Below are 21,510 nucleotides of genomic sequence, written 5' to 3'. Positions count from 1 at the left end.
GTAATTGACCATTTGCCGTGAAATGCAGTGAAATGCAGAATTTAAGTGCGCAACCAGTTTGAGAAAATACTGTGCTGACATGATTGACATTTTGGATGCGCGAATAAAAGCATTCACGTGTCTAAGACATTGATTGGTTAAATGAGCATCCGGGGTGGTCGCAATGATCATTGTTGTTACTAGCATAGTTTGAGTTAGCTGTCGCCAGCATGTTAGCTTAGGCCCTAACGTACTGAAGATGTCGAAATCTAAAGCCTCAAAAAACACGACTGCAGACGACAGAGTAATTGAGTTTGGAAAACATATTTTACACGCTGATGGCGGGAAATTATTTTGTACGAGTTGTAATATCTCGTTAGATCACAGTCGACGAGCAACGATTCAGCGTCACTTGGAAAGTGAAACAAAAAGAGGGCTGCCGAAAAAGAACCACAAGGTCGTTCGGAGACGAGTCAAACGAGAACATTACGCAAAGTAGATTTAAACAACCAGCGGCCGAATTCCTGAAAGCAGTGCGCATTTTTGACCCTGCACAAATACTTATTTTGACGGTGGATTTAAACTCACTCAGCACGGACATTCCTGGATTTGACAAAAACTGTAGGCTGGAATTGCCGAACTACAAACACATCGCACAAGAGGTGGACACAACTTTACTAGCGCTAGCTTTTTGGAAATCCTCCGAATCTAGGCTACCACATCTTGCTAAAGTAGCGTGGCGCTGTCTGTTAATCCCGACGAACTCTTTGGACGCGGAGAGGGCCGTGTCAAAACATGGACAAGTATTTTCATCGCAGAGACAGAGCATGAAGCCAAGCACCATCGCAGGATGCTCAGTGCTTACATTAAACCACCAGTACGGTTATGCTGTGTACAGTAGGCTGGGCTATTCAGGCCCTGTGGGAATAAAAAGTGTAATTTAATAATTGCCGTGAAATGTCGCATTTTTCTTATAGATTCCGTGAAATCTGTGATTTTCGAGAAACTAGGTCCGTGAAATTGAGCGAAATGTACCGTGAATTTGGTAGGGCCCTACTCATATGCTACCACTATTATATTATTACCTTACTACCATGCTAATATACTACCATCCCATGGTACTACTTTCCTGGTATACCATACTATCCTGATGTGCTATAACCATGTTATTTTATGACCATAGACTACTATGCTACAAGGGTTTACACAATAGTGTTTTTCAATTTCAGTCCAATACTAGTAAGCATTTTGATATTATTACCATGTTCATACCACGGCGACAAAAGCACCTCAAAACTCCACAAACAATTTTTACTGTATTCACACTTAATAGTATTTACATTACAATGTAGTGACCTACTTGCAGGTTAGATATTCACCATGCAGGCCACAGACGGTGCCTTTAAGACGGTGGGCGGGGGTTAGCAAGGGGAATTGTGGATAGACATGAGATTGAGGTTTGAAGATGATGAACTGTTCACTTAGAATTAGTTGGAGGAAATAAAGGACCCCACGGCTGTGTGGTCAAAAGGAGAAGTGGTCTGGTCTCCTTTCTTTCATCCTCCTCAACACAGTTTATACTCTGCAAAATATACTCTGGAAAGTATTCACACTTAACAGTATTTATTCTGTTAAGAACAACCTGTTCACAGTATTTACACTGTAGTATTCTCATTTAAGTGTCATTTATCAGCGTCCAGAAGGAGAAACACCTCAACACATGCAGGGTGCAGTACGTTTTACATACACACCCACACTACAAAGAGGGCTGTGTCTATAAGGACACACACACACACACACACACACACACACACACTGCACAGAGCTGTGTCTACAAGGACACACACACATACACTGTACAGAGAGCTGTGTCTACAAGGACACACACACACTGCACAGGGAGCTGTGTCTACAAGGACACACACACTCACACTTCACAGAGCTATGTCTACAAGGACACTCACACTGCACAGAGAGCTGTGTCTACAAGGACACACACAGTACACAAAACATTATCTAGAAGGACACACACTGAATAAAGATTTATCTACAAGGACACACACACATGAAGAAGAGAGCGTTCAGACAGTCGATCACACTGCCATGGACAGTTTTGACATATTTGCTCATTTTCAGGTACTTTAAGACCGCTTTTGTGTTTGTGCTCTTGTTAGTAATCACTCACAGAGGGATGAGCGTGAGCGACGTGAGGAAGCTTCATCTTGTGTATTCCTTGTTGTTTGTGTCTCTGTAGCCCCCTGATGCTGAATGACTCTAGTTCCGCCCACTCCATGCCCAAATACAGTCGTCAATTCTCTCTTGAACCCCTGCAGGCCTCTCCAGCAATACCTGTAAGTCCGACAGGACTAAGGAAATGTGGTACCGTGTGTGTGTGTGTGTGTGTGTGTGTGTGTGTGTGTGTGTGTGTGTGTGCATGTATCTGTAGTCTTTTATAGCTAGTATTATATATGTAGAACTGTCACAGCAAATCTCTTTATTGGTATCGTGTGTGTGTGTGTGTGTGTGTGTGTGTGTGTGTGTGTGTGTGTGTGTGTGTGTGTGTGTGTGTGTGTTTGTGTGTGTGTGCATGTGTCTGTATCTGTAGTCTTTTATAGCTAGTATTATATACGTATGTAGATACTGTCACAACAAACCTCTATTGGTGTTGTGTGTGTTTGTGTTTGTGCATGTATCTGTAGTCTTTTATAGCTAGTATTATATATGTAGAAACTGTCACAGCAAACCTCTATTGGTGTCGTGTGTGTGTGTGTGTGTGTGTGTGTGTGTGTGTGTGTGCGCGCATGTATCTGTAGTCTTCTATAGCTAGTATTATATATGTAGATACTGTCACAGCAAACCTCTTTATTGATGTCGTGTGTGTGTGTGTGTGTATGTCTGTGTGTGTGTGTGCGTGTATATGTAGTCTTTTATAGCTAGTATTATATATGTAGATACTGTCACAGCAAACCTCTTCATTGGTGTCGTTTGTGTGTGTGTGTGTGCGTGTGTGCGTGCGTGCATGCGTGCGTGCGCGTGTGTGTGTGCGCGCGCGTGCGTGTGTGTGCGCGTGCGTGCGTGCAGGCCTCAGCAGGTTTGTCTCCAGCCAGCCTGTACCCAGCTGACAGCCCTCTGAAGTCCGGCCCCATCATCTCTGATGTCACAGATTTGGCCACGTGCAGCTCCATAGAGATCAGCAGTGACTGGACAGATGCAGGGTAGGAGATCAGTCAGCCACAAACAGAAACCCCCAACCCGTCATCATTCATGTACTAATCCACCTCATTTACTGATCCACCTCATGTACTGATCCACCTCATTGTACTGATCCACCTCATGTACTGATTCACCACATTGTACTGATCCACCACATTATACTGATCCACCTCATGTACTTATCCACCTCATGTACTGATCCACCTCATGTACTGATCCGCCACATTGTACTGATCCACCCATGTACTGATCCACCACATTGTACTGATCCACCTCATGTACTGATCCACCTCATGTACTGATCCACCACATTGTACTGATCCACCTCATGTACTGATCCACCTCATGTACTGATCCACCACATTGTACTGATCCACCACATTGTACTGATCCACCTCATGTACTGATCCACCACATTGTACTTATCCATCTCATGTACTGATCCACCTCATGTACTGATCCACCACATTGCATCACACAGTGAATAGTAGCTTACCTGTTTCACTGTTTTCTTAAAAAAATTCCGCAGAGTGTTTAGTCAGAACAGAAGAGGGACAACTCATGCATGATGCTCACATACATATCACCAACTAAGATTTTAGGGAGATGGTTGCATATCATAGATTGCCCCCCCCCCCCGTTCCCCTTTCTAGTTGCACCTACCCTACAATATCCCTCTGCCTGAGTGCTAACCACGTGTCGAAGTGATTCCGTCCTTTTGATACATTTGGTGCTTTAATTTTCACTGTTAGGTCTTTAGTCTCTGTCCAGCATATCTCCAGCCTTTGCATCTTTGCACTTTTGAGCTCCTTCGTCAGCCTAGATATTGGTAATTTCAAGAACCCTTGCTTAGAACCCTTGCACTTGGGAGAGAGATCCCTCCTCTGTTGCTCTCCCTGAGGTTTCTTCCTATTTTTTCTCCCTGTTAAAGGTTTTTTTAGGGAGTTGTTCCTTATCCGATGAGAGGGTCTAAGGACAGGATGTTGTGTTGCTGTTAAGCCCACTGAGGCAAATTTGTAATTTGTGATATTGGGCTGTACAAATAAAATTGAAATTGAAAAAAAAAAATGAAATTAGATAATTCACCAATACTGGGACAATGAACTGTCCCCAGTAGGTTGAATGCCGTCTGCTTTCAGCAGGTAAAAGCGGTCCGCAGAAAGAAGGCCGGTTGTTAATAAAACTGAATCTCTGCTCCTTACAGTAATGAGCCAGCCCATGGGTCATTGAGGTGAGCCTACTGTACATCTCATCATTACCCCTCAGGGGTAAGGGACTAGAGACAATTAATCGATCCTGACACATCTTTCTGGGCAACTCAAGCATTCTGACTAGGCTGGCTTTTGATGATGATATACTTTAATGATCCCCGTAGGGAAATTATGCTCTGCATTTAACCTGTCCTAGCTGTGTAGCTAGGAGCAGTGGGCAGCCGCCGTGCAGTGCCCGAGGACCAACTCCAGTTTATCTTGCCATGCCTCGGTCAAGGGCACAGACCTTATTAACCCTATTATTATTATTAGTATTAGTATTATTAGTATTAACCCTAAGATGCATGTCTTTTTGATGGTGAGGGAAACTGGAGCACCCAGAGAAAACCTACTGCAGACATGGGGAGAACATGCAAACTCCTCACAGAGGACAACCTGGGATGACCCCAAGGTTGGACTACCCCGGGGTTTGAACCCAAGACCTTCTTGCAATGAGGCGACAGTTCTAAACACTGTGCCACCGTGCCGCCCCCCCCCCCTTGTGGTCTCTGATTGCCTCATCCTAGCATTATTGGTGCCAACATGAATAACAATGTTGCTGAAAGTAGTGGTGCTGTGTGCCTGGGTTCTCTGATTCTCTCTCCGAGATACCAGCACCCTAAGATTATCCTCTATGTTGGAGACTCTGGCCCTGGGTAAACAGTGACCCAAGGCTGGTGAAGCTAATCTGATATTGCGGGTAATCTCCACAAGTGATAGTCTCATTCACTGCATAGATGTTAAACTCAGATGCAACATACTCATGCTTCATTATATACTCATACTCCCACTTCAAAAGTTTTAATCAAGATACAAATAAGTTCACTGAACCTCGGAACAAGGTTTACACCTGGCTACATTTCTCACACTTTATTGAATAACTCACTGCAAGACTGCCAAGAAACACTCTGAAGTTAGTGGAAGACAACCTCTTCGCTCCTGTCAGGCTGAGATTTGTGTCCATGTGAGAGAACACTAGAATTGTACTTCTCCTAAAAAATATACTACATGCTCTTCGACTTTTATTATTCAATACTTAACACTCAATATTGTTGAAAAGTATATACTATAGCCTAAGACTACTAATTTTTCCCCACGTTATCCGTAAATGTCATTATATTCTTTTAGACAAATATTTTGTTTTTCTTTGAGCCCCAACCCACACGATGTTAATAAACTGTTCCAGTTTCATCAATAATCCTTTGTTTACTTCATATATCAATAGTTGTACGCTATATTCACAACCATACTCATACACCATCTTGACGGACAGCTTTACAACCACCGTCGCTCTTTAAGACTGAGACTTGCATCCATCTAATAATCAAACAGTTCAACTAGCGTGGCTCCTACAGACAGCCAGATCCGACTTACATGGGGGGCTTGGACCCCGTTAATACCTGCTTGCAGGTCTAGTTATTGTTGTTTCTGCAGAATTCTTCCCTAAAAGTGTCTGGGCAGCAAAAACTATACGTTGACCAGATACCAAACTTGGTAGGTAAGTTCCAGACCTGTTAACGATCTCACAGAAGAGATATTACATTGGCACACCTGTAGGGGGCGCTACAACATCACATTTACGGTTTGGGTCATATCTCGGACTCTATGGAATTTTTGAGAAATTATTTTTTTCCTCTAATTCCCTGTAAGCTCCTGAATCTAACGCACACATTCCCGCCAAATTTACGCCTGCCCAATTTCCCCGCCATTTAAAAAAAAAAGTGAAAGTAAAATGAACTTATTTGAGACTGTTTATCCGATTCGCATAAAATTTGGTATGCGTCATCTCCAGGCAATCCTGATAAAAAGTTGTCGAAAGAATTTTGACATGTCATTCGATTTCGAAGTTACATGTCAATCAAAATTTAAGATGTGGTCCATAGTGATTCTATTGCCTATAGTGAAATGATTGTCCAAACGTAACGAAACACACAATCGCCACAAAATTCTTTGGAAGCACACCAATTTTTTTGACATTTCGTGTATAGGGGGCGCTACAACTGACACATGTCAATAATCTCAAAAACCGCTTGAGCTAAAAATGTGAAATTTGTTATACTTATACTTGGACCCATTTGACTACATTGCCTAAAGTGCCGATTGGCTGGATTACCAAATTGGCCACTAAACAGCCAATCAAAATTCAGTAGCTAATATTTGCTAGTGTGAATGGTCGATCTTCATGAAACTTGACAGGCTTATTCTTTGTGGCACATAGAAGCCATGTACCAAATATTAAACAGACCGGACACATGGGGGCGCTACAATAAGCAGCTGCAATACTGCCTGGACCCTGTTAATCGCTGCTTGCGGCTATATTTAATTTTATTATTTGGCTCCGAGGTCCAAGATAACGATCAAACATGCATAACCACACATAAATAAAAAACCATGTATAAATACAGGAGTATACATTGAACATATGAGGTACAACAGGCATGGCTGGAGATGTGTTGATGCTACCTGTACTTTACAGAGTTGAGCTGGGAAATGGCAGAGGGTATGAAAGAGAATTTATATGTTAGTATTTAAGTTTCTACCTCAGACAGCCAGCAGCCAAAACTAAGTGCAGGAGTTCCAAAGGAATTGAATCAAGTGCAACTGGACTTGGTATACATACGTGAAGACGATTCGCCTCTCATCCAAGAGGCTTCCTCAGTTCATGCCTTTCTGACTAGACCAAGCTAGTCTGACTGGCTGGTGATGAGACTCAGAATTTATCCTCTTGGAGTCGTTGTCAGAGCTATTGATATAAGTGGCTCTTTTGTGTACCGATGTTATGGCCACGCCTATCGTTATCGGAGCTATTGATATGCGTGGCTCTCCTGTGCTCCGATGTCCAGCCGGGCCCGTCGCCATCAGAGCTATTGATTTGCATTTGTTTAGCAGCGACGGTCGTTGGGGGTGTTAGTTTCGACTTCATTGTTCAGTGGTCATGAGTCGTTGGAGCCGTTAGTGACCGACTGTTGTTCTTGGAGGCTAGGCTTCTTGAGTCTCCTGGGTAGAGATGAAAGGACGGCATTGTAAGTGGGAGATAGGTGGTGTCGCAGACCTCCTCCTCTGTTGAGGGATGGTTTTTCCAGTTTCGCATAGATGGCTTCCTTCACCCCTCTTTCAAACCATCTATCTTCTCTGTCCAAAATGTGTACGTTGCTGTCCTGGAAGGAGTGTGTCTTCTCCTTTAGGTGTAGATAGACTGCTGAGTCTTGTCCTGAGGAGTGTTGCCTTCTGTGTTGGGCCATCCGTTTGTGTAGTGGTTGTTTGGTTTCTCCTATGTATAGGTCAGTGCAATCCTCATTGCATTGTACGGCATACACCAGATTGCTTTTCCGGGTGTGTGGTACACGGTCTTTGGGATGAACCAGTCTTTGTCGGAGTGTGTTGCTGGGTTTGAAGTATACCGGGATGCGGTGTTTGTTGAAAATTCTCCTGAGTTTTTCGGAGACCCCAGAAACATACGGGATGACTGTGCTATTCCTTCTGTTTCTTTTCTCCGCGTCGCTCACCTGGTTGGTCTTTCTGGAATGGGTTGCAGTTTTCACAATGGTCCAACTGGGGTAGCCGCAGGTTTTTAAAGCTCCCCTCAGGTGTTTGCGTTCTTCTCGTTGGGCCTGAGTGCTGCTGGGCACATTGTCAGCTCTGCGTTGCAAAGTTCTGATGACGCTCAGTAAGAAAGGCACGAACTGAGGAAGCCTCTTGGATGAGAGGCAAAACGTCTTCACGGATATATACCAAGTCCAGTTGCACTTGATTCAACTCCTTTGGAAAACCATGACCTGGATGAATGAGAACATTCACCGACATAAGTGCAGGAGGTGGGTACTGTCACATATAATGGATTCTGCTGTCTTTAACAACTGTTTGTTATACAGTTCAGATAAGACTTTAATGCTCAGCGCCAATTGTTGTACTGCTGAATTTCGTCACCCTTGTTAATGAGTTTTTCTGTTTGAGGTTGAGAGATGCATACCAATAAAAGAATTATAAAACAGTGTCATCAGGGATCTGTCAGCCTGGCACTTGGCTAGCTTCCTCAGACATAAAAGATGCTGCTGGCATTTCATAATCAGCATATCTGTATTCCTATCAAAGGTAATCTTTTTGTCAATTATAATGCCCTAATACTTGGAAGACTCAAAAATCTCAAATCTTGTATGTTAATTATATTGTTTGCAGGAGTTGGATGGGGACATCGGAAATCAATGCATGTCCTTGGTTTTTGTCACATTTCGTTATAAAAAGGCTTCTTTGCACCTTTCAGAAAATAGTTTGAAGCAGGACCATGACACATTTCAGCATTGTTCAGCAGGCTCACGATAACTGTATCATCAGCAAACCTCACAGTGTGATGGCTATCAAACTCACCATGACAGTCATTGGTGTACATAATAGTATATAAGAGAGGAGACAGGACACAGTCTTGGGGGGAGCAAGTTGATGTTATAGACAGTCCAGAGAGTTGTTAATTTACTCTCACTGAATCCTGTTGGTGAGGACATCCAAAATCCAGCCCACAAAGTTAAGAGTCCAACCCAAAGCACTCTGTGATCTTCTGCACCAGCAGGTGGGGCTCTATGGTGTTGAAAGCAGATGAAAACTCCACAAACAACAAACTAGCATGGTGTTTACTATGCTCCGCTTGTATGTGAAGTTGAATAGAGTGTCCTGCACCCCGATGTTGTTTCAATATGCAAATTGTAGAGTGTCAAGTAGATATGTTCAGTTCTGCCCAGTAGTACTTACTGTATCAGGTTTTCAAATGACTTCATAACTAGTCTGTCAACCCATATGATCAAAAGTTATTAAAATAGTTTTGATGATCAAAAAGTTATAAAAGAGCACCTTTCTCTAGGTTGCAGTGAAAACAGGAAGCGTTGCATATCTTGGAACAACCAGTCCTATTAACAAGAAATTCTGCTCAGTAGTTTCCCATGTCTCCCAGAGGCTCTGTGCAAATGTGGCGCCAGTCGTCCACTAGGTGGCACTCTTTCACACTACTACTACTACTACTACGACTTTCGGCTGCTCCCGTTAGGGGTCGCCACAGCAGATCATCTATTTCTATTTCTTTCTGTCCTCAGCATCTCCCTCTGTCAAACCAGCCACCTGCATGTCCTCCCTCACCACATCCATAAACCTCCTCAAGCATCCGGTCCTTGTATAACCAAAGTGAGAGCTGTGTCCACATTCTCGGCACAAAGTCAAACACGTTTTCGGTGGGTGTCGGACTCTGCCAAGGTTGTCCCTTGTCTCCGATTCTGTTTGTGATATTCATTGACAGGATCTCATGGCGCAGCCAAGGTGAGGAGTGTGTCCGTTTTGGGAACCTCAGAATTGCATCTCTGCTCTTCGCAGAGGATGTGGTTTTGTTGGCTTCATCAGAACGCGACCTCCAGCGCGGACTGGGGCGGTTTGCAGCTGAGTGTGAAATGGCCGGGATGAGAGTCAGCACCTTCAAGTCTGAGGCCATGGTTCTCTACCGGAAAATGGTGGATTGCTCCCTACGGGTTGGGGACGAGTTGTTGCCTCAAGTGAAGGAGTTCAAGTATCTCGGGGTCTTGTTCACAAGTGATGGTAGGATGGAGCAGCAGATTGACAGGCAAATTGGTGCAGCATCCGCAGTAATGCGGATGTTGTACCGGACAGTTGTGAAGCGGGAGCTGAGCCGGTAGGCAAAGCTCTCAATTTACTAGTCAATTTTCGTTCCAACCCTCACCTACGGTCATGAGCTTTGAGTAGTTACTGAAAGGGTGAGATCGCAGATACAAGCAGCTGAAATTAGTTTCCTCTGTAGGGTGTCTGGGCTCAGCCTTAGAGATAGGGTGAGGAGCTTGGACATCCGGAGGGAGCTCGGAGTAGAGCCGCTGCTCCTTTGCGTCAGAAGGAGCCAGTTGAGGTGGTTCGGGCATCTGATTAGGATGCCTCCTGGGCACCTTCTTTTGGAGGTTTTCCAGGCATGTCCAACTAGGAGGAGACTCTGGGGTAGACCTAGAACTCACTGGAGGGACTACATGTCCAATCTGGCCTGAAAACGCCATGGGATCCCCTCGGAGGAGCTGGAGGGCGTTGCTGGGGAGAGGGATGTCTGGAGTGCCCTACTTAGCTTGCTGCCACCGCAACCCGACCCTGGAGAAGCGGCTGATGATGAGATAATCAAACATAATTTTTGGCCAATTTTGACAGCCCTACCTCACATATGTTGTATGTAAGTGATGGTAAAATAACAGGACCATTGACCAATAATACAAAACTTTTATTGGGAAGCTGACTGACTGTGTGTGTGTGTGTGTGTGTGTGTGTGTGTGTGTGTGTGTGTGTGTGTGTGTGTGTGTGTGTGTGTGTGTGTTTGTGGCTGCCGCCGTGCCAGGCTATGAGATGCTGTTAATATTCATCTTGGTGCCTGTAAAATGATCTCTGATGATGTATAATTCTTGTATGAATAAACTTTGTTGCATTCAGGCAAGTATAGTTTTAATGGCCTATTTTGGTTAACATGTTGTTGGCAGTCATACCAACATGTACCCTGGCTCTGCCAAATGATGGAAGCTAAGCAGGCATGGGCTTGGCTAGTACTTGGATTGGAGACCTCCTGTCAAAACTGAGTTGCTGCTGGAAGTGGTGTTGGTGGGCCAGTAGGGGGAAGTCTTCCCTGTGGTCCTAATAAAAACAACAAATATCAAATCCCAGTGCAGTCAAGTCATGTTTATTTATATAGCCCAAAATCACAGGGTAGTCCCGAAGGGCTTTACAATCAGTACAATATACGGCAGTATACAACACTGACTGGGACACTGTGCTGTAGGAGATACCATCTTTCAGATAAGACGTTAAACTGAGGTCCTGATTCACTGTGGTCATTAGAGATCCCATGGCACTTATCACAATGAGTATCGGGTCCCCCAGTGTCCTGGCAAAATTCCCAACCTAGCTCTCTCCATCTGGCCACCTAATCATCCCCCATGTAATTGGCTCAGTGATTCTTCCCTCTCCACCTCAAGTTGATGTGTGGTGAGCATTCTGGCACAAAATGACTGCCATGCATCACTCAGGTGGTGCTGCACATTGGTGGTGGTTGAAGTGAGTTACCCCCTTCAATGTGAAGTGCTTTGGGTGTCTAGAAAAGTACTGTCTAAATGTAATGGTTATTATTATTATTATTATATGCGTTTCAGAACCTATTAAGCATGATTGGTCTTGGACAGACTAGGCCCACCTGATTTTCTCTGTGCCCACCCACACTATGATTTCTGCCTACACTGTAGGTACAGAATGAGCTTGTCATCTGTTTCATGTTGCAGTGAGAGCCCAGTGGTCCATGTCAAAGAGGAGCCTAACAGTCCTGAAGTGGAGGAGATGTGTCCTGTGTTGGAAGGAGGGCTTACACCTGTTGACACACCCCTGTCTCCAACTACCTTCTTCAACTCCATATTGCAGGAAAATGAGGCCGTTCCGAACCACAATCCATTTGCAGCCAATCCCATATCAGGTAGAAAACTGACTCCTCCCCTTAGCCCTTTACAGCCAGTCTTACACTTACTAACCAGGCAGAGTTGACCGTGGCGTTTCTTCTGTGCCTCGCCATTTAGTGACTCTTCTTAAGAGGGTGTTATTACAACTTCAAGTAAAAGGAGGTTATTATCCTGTAAAGGTCAGTTTAATTTTCAGTAATAGTAATGTGCCTCACCATTTAGTGACTCTTCTTAAGAGGGCGTTATTATGACTTCACGTAAAAGGAGGTTATTATCCTGTAAAGGTCAGTTTAATTTTCAGTAATAGTAATGTGCCTCGCCATTTAGTGACTCTTCTTAAGAGGGCGTTATTACGACTTCAAGTAAAAGGAGGTTATTATCATGTACAGGTCAGTTTAATTTTTAGTAATAGTAATGTGCCTCGCCATTTAGTGACTCTTCTTAAGGGGGCGTTATTACCATGTCAGATAAAAGGAGGTTATTATCCTGTACAGGTCAGTTTAATTTTCAGTAATAGTAATGTGCCTCGCCATTTAGTGACTCTTCTTAAGAGGGCGTTATTACGATTTCAGATAAAAGGAGGTTATCATCGTGTATAGGTCAGTTTAATTTTCAGTAATAGTAATCTGCCTCGCCATTTAGTGACTCTTCTTAAGAGGGTGTTATTACGACTTCAAGTAAAAGGAGGTTATTATCCTGTACAGGTCAGTTTAATTTTCAGTAATGGGTGTTTTTGTAGGGGAGTCTTGACAGTTGTCATTTTCTGCAGACTCCTGTTTATGCTCATGTGGTCTTTCTGCCCATGTCTTTCCTGTAGTCAGTCCAGTCATCAGTAGAGGCTCCACCAACATTGGGCCCCTCCCCACCATCACAACTAACCAATTGAATCCCTCTGCTCCAGCCCCTCACTTCAGCCCCAGCGCAGCAAAAGCTGACCAGACGTGTCTGAGCGTAGCTTGCATTGACAAGTAAGTGTGTTTTAGTGTGGTTCAGGTTAGTGGTGCGTGGCAAACAGTGACGCTGTGTTAACACAAGGGGAACATTTATCTTCAGGGTGCTTTGTGTAATAGTTCATTATATGAGGCTGTCTTGTGGTAATGATCAAAACAAAGTAAATGATTTACTGCCCTCCTCCCCATTTGTAGTCAAATGTTGACTGTGTTGTAGCTTTCCTTAACAGTTCAGGTTTTAGTTCCCCCTCTGGTTGCTGTGTCAGAACTGTGTGTTTAGAGTATCATTTGCTAAACTTTGTCCAAAGACTTGACTTTTTATGGAGTGAATGCTTTGTTTTGAATGGGCAAATCATCAAATTTTATTTTGAAAAAGTTAATGTGTGCGTGTCTGTATGTTTGTGTCTGTGTGTCTTCAGGGCTAAGTTGACGGATCATCTTGACAACATAGACAATGGTCTAGAAAACCTCCAGAACCTTCTAAATGCCCAGGCCATCAGCTTCGACTCCTCCCCTCTTTTTGAGGTGTGTGTGTGTGTCTGTATATGTGTGTGTGTGTGTGTGTGTGTGTCTGTCTGTCTGTCTCAGTCTGGGAAAAACGCTAGACAGGGACAAATTAGGGTTGCAGAACTCAAATACACTTATCACAGAAGGTTGAATCAGTTCATGTGGACACAACATTTATTGACAGATACGTTTCATCATCATCTAAGTGACCTCTTCACTCTCAACTGACTGCAGGTATCTCCACCCTTATAAATAATACACTGACTGCAGGTACCCCCACCCTTATAAACAATACACTGACTGCGGGTACCCCACCCTTATAAACAATACACTGACTGAAGGTACCCCCACTCTTATAAACAGTACACTGACTGCAGGTACCCCCACCCTTATAAACAGTACACTGACTGCAGGTACCGCCACCCTTATAAATAGTACACTGACTGCAGGTATCCCCACCCTTATAAACAATACACTGACTGCAGGTACCCCACCCTTATAAACAATACACTGACTGCGGGTACCCCCACCCTTATAAACAATACAGTGACTGCAGGTACCCCCACCCTTATAAACAGTACACTGACTGCAGGTACCGCCACCCTTATAAACAATACACTGACTGCAGGTATCCCCACCCTTATAAACAATACACTGACTGCAGGTACCACCACCCTTATAAACAATACACTGACTGCAGGTACCCCACCCTTATAAACAATACAGTGGTATAACCACCCAAACTAACGATCAGTTTCATATGCAAATATGGGTGTGACCATTAACTAGCGTTGTGAAGGCCATGTGTACTATTCAGAGGATTTGGGAATAGTTGCAATCACAGCATTGGGAGATGGTGACAGATGTACTCTTAACCCCCCCCCCCCCCCCCTCGGTTCACGGATGGTCATTCCCTCTTAACGTAGATGGCCTCTTTGACTCCCCAACCAACTGGTAGTTAGGCACTGTATTGTTTATAAAGGTGGGATACCTGCAGTCAGTTGAGACTGAAGAGGTCACTTAGATGAGTGATGAAACATTTGTCAATAAACGTTGTGTCCAGATGAACTGATTCAACTTTCTTTGATTTTCTTACCTGGATTATTGAGCATGCACCAGGTGAAAAATACTTAATTAAACAGTGGGGCTGAAGCAAACTGGGGTTTTTCCTAGTTGGGATCCTTCTTCATTGTGCACTGGGAGACTCAACAGGGGTCGCTCTGGAAGACAGAAAGGAAAGGGAATGAGACACATGAGGGAATTATTACTGTGGTCCTACCTGGCTGGTTGGAGAACATAGCTCGGAATTGCCCCTTCAACTCCCTCAGGTCTTGTTTTGATTTGCTGAGAGTTGGTAGCCCACAGGAATAGGCTCCGATGTTAGGTTTAGATTTTGGGCCATTAGGGTTGCTGCGGAGCCTGTGTCCGGGTCGTACTACTTCTTCGTGCGGTTCACATATATATTTGTTGGGTCTTGCACCACCCTGGTGGTCTTATCTGTAGTTCACCGGTCCCATTCCCCCACCCCCAATCACCTCATATGGCCCCTGCCATATCACTAGGACTTTACACTCAGTGAAGGGACCAGAATTCTCAGATCCAGGCCCCTCATAGATATCCGCGCCTGCCCCTCCTGCAGTGGCGCTGGCAGCCATAATCGTGTACGCAACGTGCGCTATTAGCCAGTGATGTTAACACCTATCATCAGCCTTCAAATGTATTTGCATCAAAAAAAACAAAAAAACAAAATCATAAAAAAATGTACACATGGTGCGTTCAGGATTATGGCTGCTGGTGCCACTGCCTCCTGGGCCTTTTGTATGTGTTTCACCATTGGCCAGACATATGTCATGCACTGTTGCATCTGGTCCATATGCTGGATCACAGAACAGTGGGCTGAGGGCTGTTGTTCCCACATGTCGGCCTGCGATGCCCCTCCCTTTCACCCATTCTTATCTGGCAGGCTGCATCATCTCCATGGTTGCCTGATGATTTTCCAGAAGGCTCACCAGTTGATTTACCCCCTAGGGACTAGTTTGGACAGCATACTTCTTGACGTCAGGTGGTAGGGTTCAGATGCATCGGTCCAACACCACTGGCTTCACTGCTGAAGGCCCACCCCCCTCCATCAGCCAACTTCGTGTTAGGCGGCAGAGGGATGCTATCTGAGCACAGGTGGCCTGGGTTAGGTCATACCTCCATGAATGAAACCTTTGTGCCCAGCTGGCAGACTGTATCCATGCCTGGAGAGGATGGTGGTCTTCAGGATGTGGCAAGTACTGGCCTGCATGGGGGTGAGGTCCTGACAGGCTTACGGAGCTTCTCCGGTCAAGAATGGGGCTAAGATCCCTCCCCACTCTGCCTGTGGCCACCCTGCATGGTCTTCAGTCCTCTCAAATATCTCCAGGTGGGCCTCTGCATCATCCTCCACTGTCACTTTAGTCAGTACCTCATAGTGTGGGGGTTCTATCTTGGGAGCATTGGCCCTGCTAGGAAAGTTGTTCCACAGCTGTGGTCAGGGTGGCTTGGTTCTTTAAAAGTTCTGCAAGGGCTGCTTCCATTTCTCTTTTGGGCAGTTGCGACAAGTCATAGTGCCTGCATTCTCCACCATATGTGGGCTTCCGCTCTGGGAAAAACACTAGATGGGGACAAACTAGAGTTGCAGAACTCAAATACGCAGAAGCAGGGAGTGGGGATGACTCAAACCGAGGCTCTTCCTGGTTGGGGTCCTTCTTTATGGTGCGCCAGGAGACTCAACAGCGGTTGCTCTGGAAGACAGAAAAGAGAGGGAGTGAGACGCAAGAGGGAAACAAGGTACCAAGCTGTCTTTGCCGTTCATCTGTTGTCCGTGTCCATGGTTGTCTTCTCAATCCATCATCTGGTTGCTGGGGTCACTGTTCCATCAATGCCTCTGTCACAGAATATGGTCAAAAACATCTCCTTTTTCAGCAAGCTATACTCACGTTCCTTCCCCCACTCTACTCCCTCTCACCCCAAAATTCTGGTGGTTTTGACTTGTGTAGACTAATTTGCAGACTAGCTGTAGCTAGTGGTTAATAGGGCGTAGCCCTCAGCTGCTCTCCTCCAGGTCTGCTAGAGGTAGGCATGGTAGTATTGGAAGTTCAGGACTATTCCCAATGACTTCCTTCTAGGTGAGCTATCACAGTGTATATATTATATATGTAGTAGTAACTTTGTTTAGTCCACCTGCCCATTAAAACAGCCAGCACCTCCAGACATTTTCCATGTCTCAATATATAAAGCCTGCAGACAGGATGGAGAGGTTAATTTACTCTTGGACTAAGTATTTAAATGAGCAAGATCTAATCATCAGCCATTCCTCCGGGGTTGGGTCGCAGTGGCAGCAAGCTAAGTAGGGCACTCCAGACGTCCCTCTCCCCAGCAACGCCTTCCAGCTCGTCCTGGGTGATCCGAAGGTGTTCCTAGGCCAGATTGGACTTGTAGTCCCTCCAGCGAGTTCTGGGTCTACCCCGGGGTCTCCTCCCGGTTGGACGTGCCCGGAAAACCTCCAAAGGAAGAAATGAGCAAGATGCCTGATTTAAAAAAAAAAAAGTTGGAGGTGGTATGATTTTTGTTGTGTGACATGGTGGTTACAGCATCTCACTTCCATGTCCACAGTTTACACATCATAGTGTTTCACACAAAAAAAGATCCAGTCAGCGGCAGTTTTGTGGATGAAAACACCTTGTTAAAGAGAGAAAATAAAGGAGAATGGAAAGACTTGTTCAAGCTAATTCTGTTAGCTTGAACAAGTCTTTCCATTTTCCTTTAGCTCAAAACAGCAGTGGTGTGCCAAAGAGTATCTGTCGTGGCAACTGTTTAATTCCACTCTGACATAATCTGACAAAAATCTGTTACAGTATTGTCACACTTTCATATGCTCATGAACAGACGCACAATAGATACTTAAGATCAGTTCAGTACAGTCTCACCTATAGGGCAGTTATGTGTTCTTCCCCTCCTTATCTCATGTTGTCCAGCTCACATCCCACTAAGGCCATTTCTCCACTTACTGTGTGCAGACTTGCTACACTGTGAGTTGCTCATACACTTACTGTGTGCAGACTTGCAACACTCAGTGAGTTGCTCATACACTTACTGTGTGCAGACTTGCTACACTCAGTGAGTTGCTCATACACTTACTGTGTGCAGACTTGCTACACTCAGTGAGTTACTCATACACTTACTGTGTGCAGACTTGCTACACTCAGTGAGTTGCTCATACACTTACTGTGTGCAGACTTGCTACACTGTCCATCATGGAGCTGCAGTAGGCCGATGACAATGCCCTTGTGGCCCATTCAGAAGAGGACCTACAATGCATTCTGGATGCTTTTGCGAAGGCATACAAGCAGCTTGGTCTGGCCCGTAACATAAGAAAGACCCAGATCCTCTACCGGCCACCACCCAACACAAATAACCCTGCTCCACCCCCAACTATCTATGTTGACAAAACCAGACTGGAAAATGTGGACCACTTAACATACCTCGGAAGCCTCTTATCCTCCAAAGCTAATATTGATGAGGAAATACACCACTGCCTCAGTTGTGCCAGTGGGGTTTTCTCAAGACTGAGGAAAAGGGTCTTTGAAAACCGCGACCTCCAGGCCAGAATGAAAATTCTGGTCTACAAAGCGGTAGTGTTGCTCACCCTACTGTATGGATCAGAATCCTGGACCACATACAGCAGGCACCTGAAGGCACTAGAGGCACATCATCAGAGGTGCCTTCGAAAAATCCTCAAGATCACCTGGGAAGATAGACGCACCAACACCAGGGTCCTGGAGGAGGCTAACATTCCCACTATCACTGTCACCATCGCCCAACACCAGCTCAGATGGACTGGCCATGTCATCCGTATGCCTGACTCTCGCCTTCCAAAACAAGTCCTATACTCCCAGCTTCTCACAGGACAACATGCCCCGGGTGGTCAAAAGAAAAGGTATAAGGATAACATCCAAACGAACATCAAAAAATGCCACATAGACCCTAAGACCTGAGAGGACAGCAACTTGTCCGGGAAGGAGCTGCACTTTATGATAATGATCTCCAACGTGCTGCAGAAAACAAGCGCAGACTCAGAAAGGAGGGAGTTTCTACCAAAAAGGCCCAAACCAATCCCACGATTACCACCGCCCACCCCTGCCCACACTGCACCAAAATATGCGGCTCCAGGATCGGCCTCTTCGCCCACCTGAAGACCCACAAGGACCAAGAAGGAGGACAGTCATACTCGACCCCGAGTGAGTACCGATGATGCTGACTGTGTGCAGACTTGCTACGCTCAGTGAGTTGCTCATACACTTACTGTGTGCAGACCTGCTACACTCAGTGAGTTACTCATACACTTCTCTACTGTCAGCTAGCAGTTAACAGTAGGCCTTCATTATTTCACATGGAGAAGACACTTCGTAACACTAGCTTTGTTCTGTTAAAGAGATACTTGCATCAAAATCCGACTTTTCCTGTTGTTAATCGATGTAAGGAGTGTGGATGTGATCAATGAGACAAATGGTAGACCTAAAATCACATTTATGGCCGGACGAGATATCTCGGCAGTCGAGTAACTGATTTCCAGTTGGCAAAAATGTGATAACTTGCCGCGTCATGAATTACCATTAGCATAGGGAGCGTGTCCATAGCGGGACGCTATAAAAGCGGAGACGCACCCTTTTGGCTCGAAGGAATACGGCTGTATTGGCTGAGCAACATATTCGTGAGGCGAATAGTCAAGTTCCAACAAGAAAGAAAATCATCTTCCACATCCTTAACCTCAAAGCTGCTGTCGGTGGCCTTGTCGCTCGCCTTTTTCTTTTCTTTTCTGTAAAGTGACAACAGAGCAGGAAGGGTGCTGTCACCAGTGAATTTCTCATTTTTCTATAGCAAGCAGCAAGTGGTTTAGCCACCGTGTTTAGCCCACCCAGCCACACCCACACAACCACCCTGAATTTCAGTAGGCAGTAGCTATGAAATCATAAAACCACTCCTACCATTCGGTTGTAATTCAAACCACCCGTGTTAACAATGTGCTCAGAAACAGCATGAAGGTATCTCTTTAAGAACTTTGAGCATCTATCTAAGCAATGTAAACTAAAGTTAATCATGGTCAAAAATTAAAAGTAAGCAAATGTCATATATGACAAATTAGACAAATTACCTTCACAGTATTTCTGAATGCTCATTGTGTCAAACCTTGAAGACCACATGGAAAATTGAAGACTGGAAATATGTCACCTGGTTCAACAAATTTCAACTTCTGCTGTGACATGCAGATGATAGGGTCAGAATTTGGCCTGAACAGTATGAATTCATAGACCCATGTTCCTGGTGCTGTGGGTAATGTTGTCTTGGCACACAGTAGGCCTCTTAATAGCAGTTGAGCATTAACTGAATAACACAGCACACCTGAGCACCATTGCTGACCATATGCATCCGTTTGTGGCCCCAGTAAACCTGTTTTCCAGTGTCTCCTTCTCGTAGGATAATGCAGCAGGTCATCTCAAGCTGGGTCCTAGAACATGACAGACACTTCAGTCCAATGATCAATGGTTGATATTGTCCTTGGGAGGGTACTTGAAATTTCAATGGATGTATTTGGCTTTATTTGCCATCAGTATTTTTAATCGGGACCTTGGCACCTACTGCACACCTATCCATCCAGAAGGGGACTTCGCTTTTTTCCTGAAAAGGTTTTCTGTGAGTTGACAGTCTAAGGAAAGGAGGTGCTTTGCATCGTCGTTTACTTTTTGTAACTGTTGCAGAATTAATATGAATGTAAAGACATGTGAGACTTAACTGTGATTTAGAGCTACACAAAAATATATGACTTGACTAGACTTGACCCGCACAGTCCCTACATCTTGACCCAACAGCACACATTTGAGACAGAGGAACAGGAGCTTCTGTGTGATTCTATGAAGTTTGGACCAAGATCTCTGTGCAACATTTCAGACACTTTGTTGAATCCAGGCTGTCCTGCAGGTCAAAAGGGGGCTGAACCCAAGCAGCCCAAACCTCAGGTGAATTTTGAAGCCAATACACAAAGGGCAGCAGAAGCAGTTGAGTTTTGCCCTCTGCTGTTTGGTTGTAATACAACTCAGGCACCCTGGCCACCCCCATTCAAGGCACTGACACTACAACCAAACTTCTCAGTAAAGTTTTATAGACTGTGCATTTTTTCAACGTTTTTTTTTCTCCCCCAGTTGCTGATTTTACTTCTATTCTGCCCCATTGTGGTGAATCTTAAAGTAGTCATACCATCAAGACGATATCATGGGGTCAGAACAGGGTGCTGTGCTTGCACTGTGATCGAAATGTCAAGGGCCAATAGCAGAACTTCTTCTGCTGCCACTCCTGTGTTGGCTTCATGACTCATGCTATGGCCACTTTGCTTCACCAATGTCCACCCAGTCATTACCCTTCTACTCCACTATGCAAACTGGATCTAGAAATATAAACTGGCAGTGCTAAAACACAATCTCCTGACTTTGAAACAGCCCTTCAGAAACCAAGTATGCTCACTTTGTCCACTAAATGTTGTGCTGCTTGTACGTTTGGTCATACCAGCTACTAGATAAATCCTTAGTGTGTATGTGTGTGTGTGTGTGTGTGTGTGTGTGTGTGTGTGTGTGTGTGTGTGTGTGTGTGTGTGTGTGTGTGTGTGTGTGTGTGAGTGAGTGAGTGAGTGAGTGAGTGAGTGAGTGAGTGAGTGAGTGAGTGAGTGAGTGAGTGAGTGAGTGAGTGAGTGAGTGAGTGAGAGAGCTAGAGAGAGAGAGAGAGAGAGAGTGTGATATTAACTGTGTTCCCATGATCAGTTTTTCAGTACCTCTGTACCTAGTGGAGACCTTGATCTGGACAACTTGGACACTGTGAGTTCAAACAGAATAAGAAACCTTGTCATCCGTCAACATGACATATAAGTCTTGTCCTTCATGCAATAGAGTAGTAGAACTAATGTCACTGTCTCCTCCTAGCTGCTGTCCCCAGAGATTCCTAAAGCAACAGAGAGCATCAACAACTGTACCAACGCAGGTAACAAACCCACACACAAGACCATCTTTCAGGGAAAAATGGTATGGAAAGATATAGATAGATGAATTGTTGTTATGCTTACTATTGGTT

General features: G+C 44.8%; 1 protein-coding gene across 5 annotated transcripts in view; it reads left to right on the top strand.

The window, feature by feature from the left end:
• hsf1 (heat shock transcription factor 1) overlaps window positions 1–21,510 on the top strand; it is a 78,194-nt gene that overhangs the window by 53,419 nt on the left and 3,265 nt on the right. For all 5 annotated transcript variants that reach the window (XR_008811894.1, XR_008811895.1, XM_056297816.1 and 2 more), the window contains exons 7-13: window positions 2,234–2,330; window positions 3,061–3,194; window positions 11,741–11,928; window positions 12,729–12,879; window positions 13,281–13,386; window positions 21,204–21,257; window positions 21,363–21,420. Coding sequence is in view for 3 of the 5 variants with exons in the window: in XM_056297816.1 (XP_056153791.1) it covers window positions 2,234–2,330; window positions 3,061–3,194; window positions 11,741–11,928; window positions 12,729–12,879; window positions 13,281–13,386; window positions 21,204–21,257; window positions 21,363–21,420 (788 nt within the window). In the remaining 2 variants the exon portion in view is untranslated. The remainder of the gene's footprint in view (window positions 1–2,233; window positions 2,331–3,060; window positions 3,195–11,740; window positions 11,929–12,728; window positions 12,880–13,280; window positions 13,387–21,203; window positions 21,258–21,362; window positions 21,421–21,510) is intronic.

The sequence above is a fragment of the Lampris incognitus genome, chromosome 18 (assembly GCF_029633865.1).
Source record: "Lampris incognitus isolate fLamInc1 chromosome 18, fLamInc1.hap2, whole genome shotgun sequence".
Lineage (NCBI taxonomy): Eukaryota > Metazoa > Chordata > Actinopteri > Lampriformes > Lampridae > Lampris > Lampris incognitus.
Note: the sequence above shows the minus strand (reverse complement) of the source record. Positions and strands in the feature narration are given on the sequence as shown.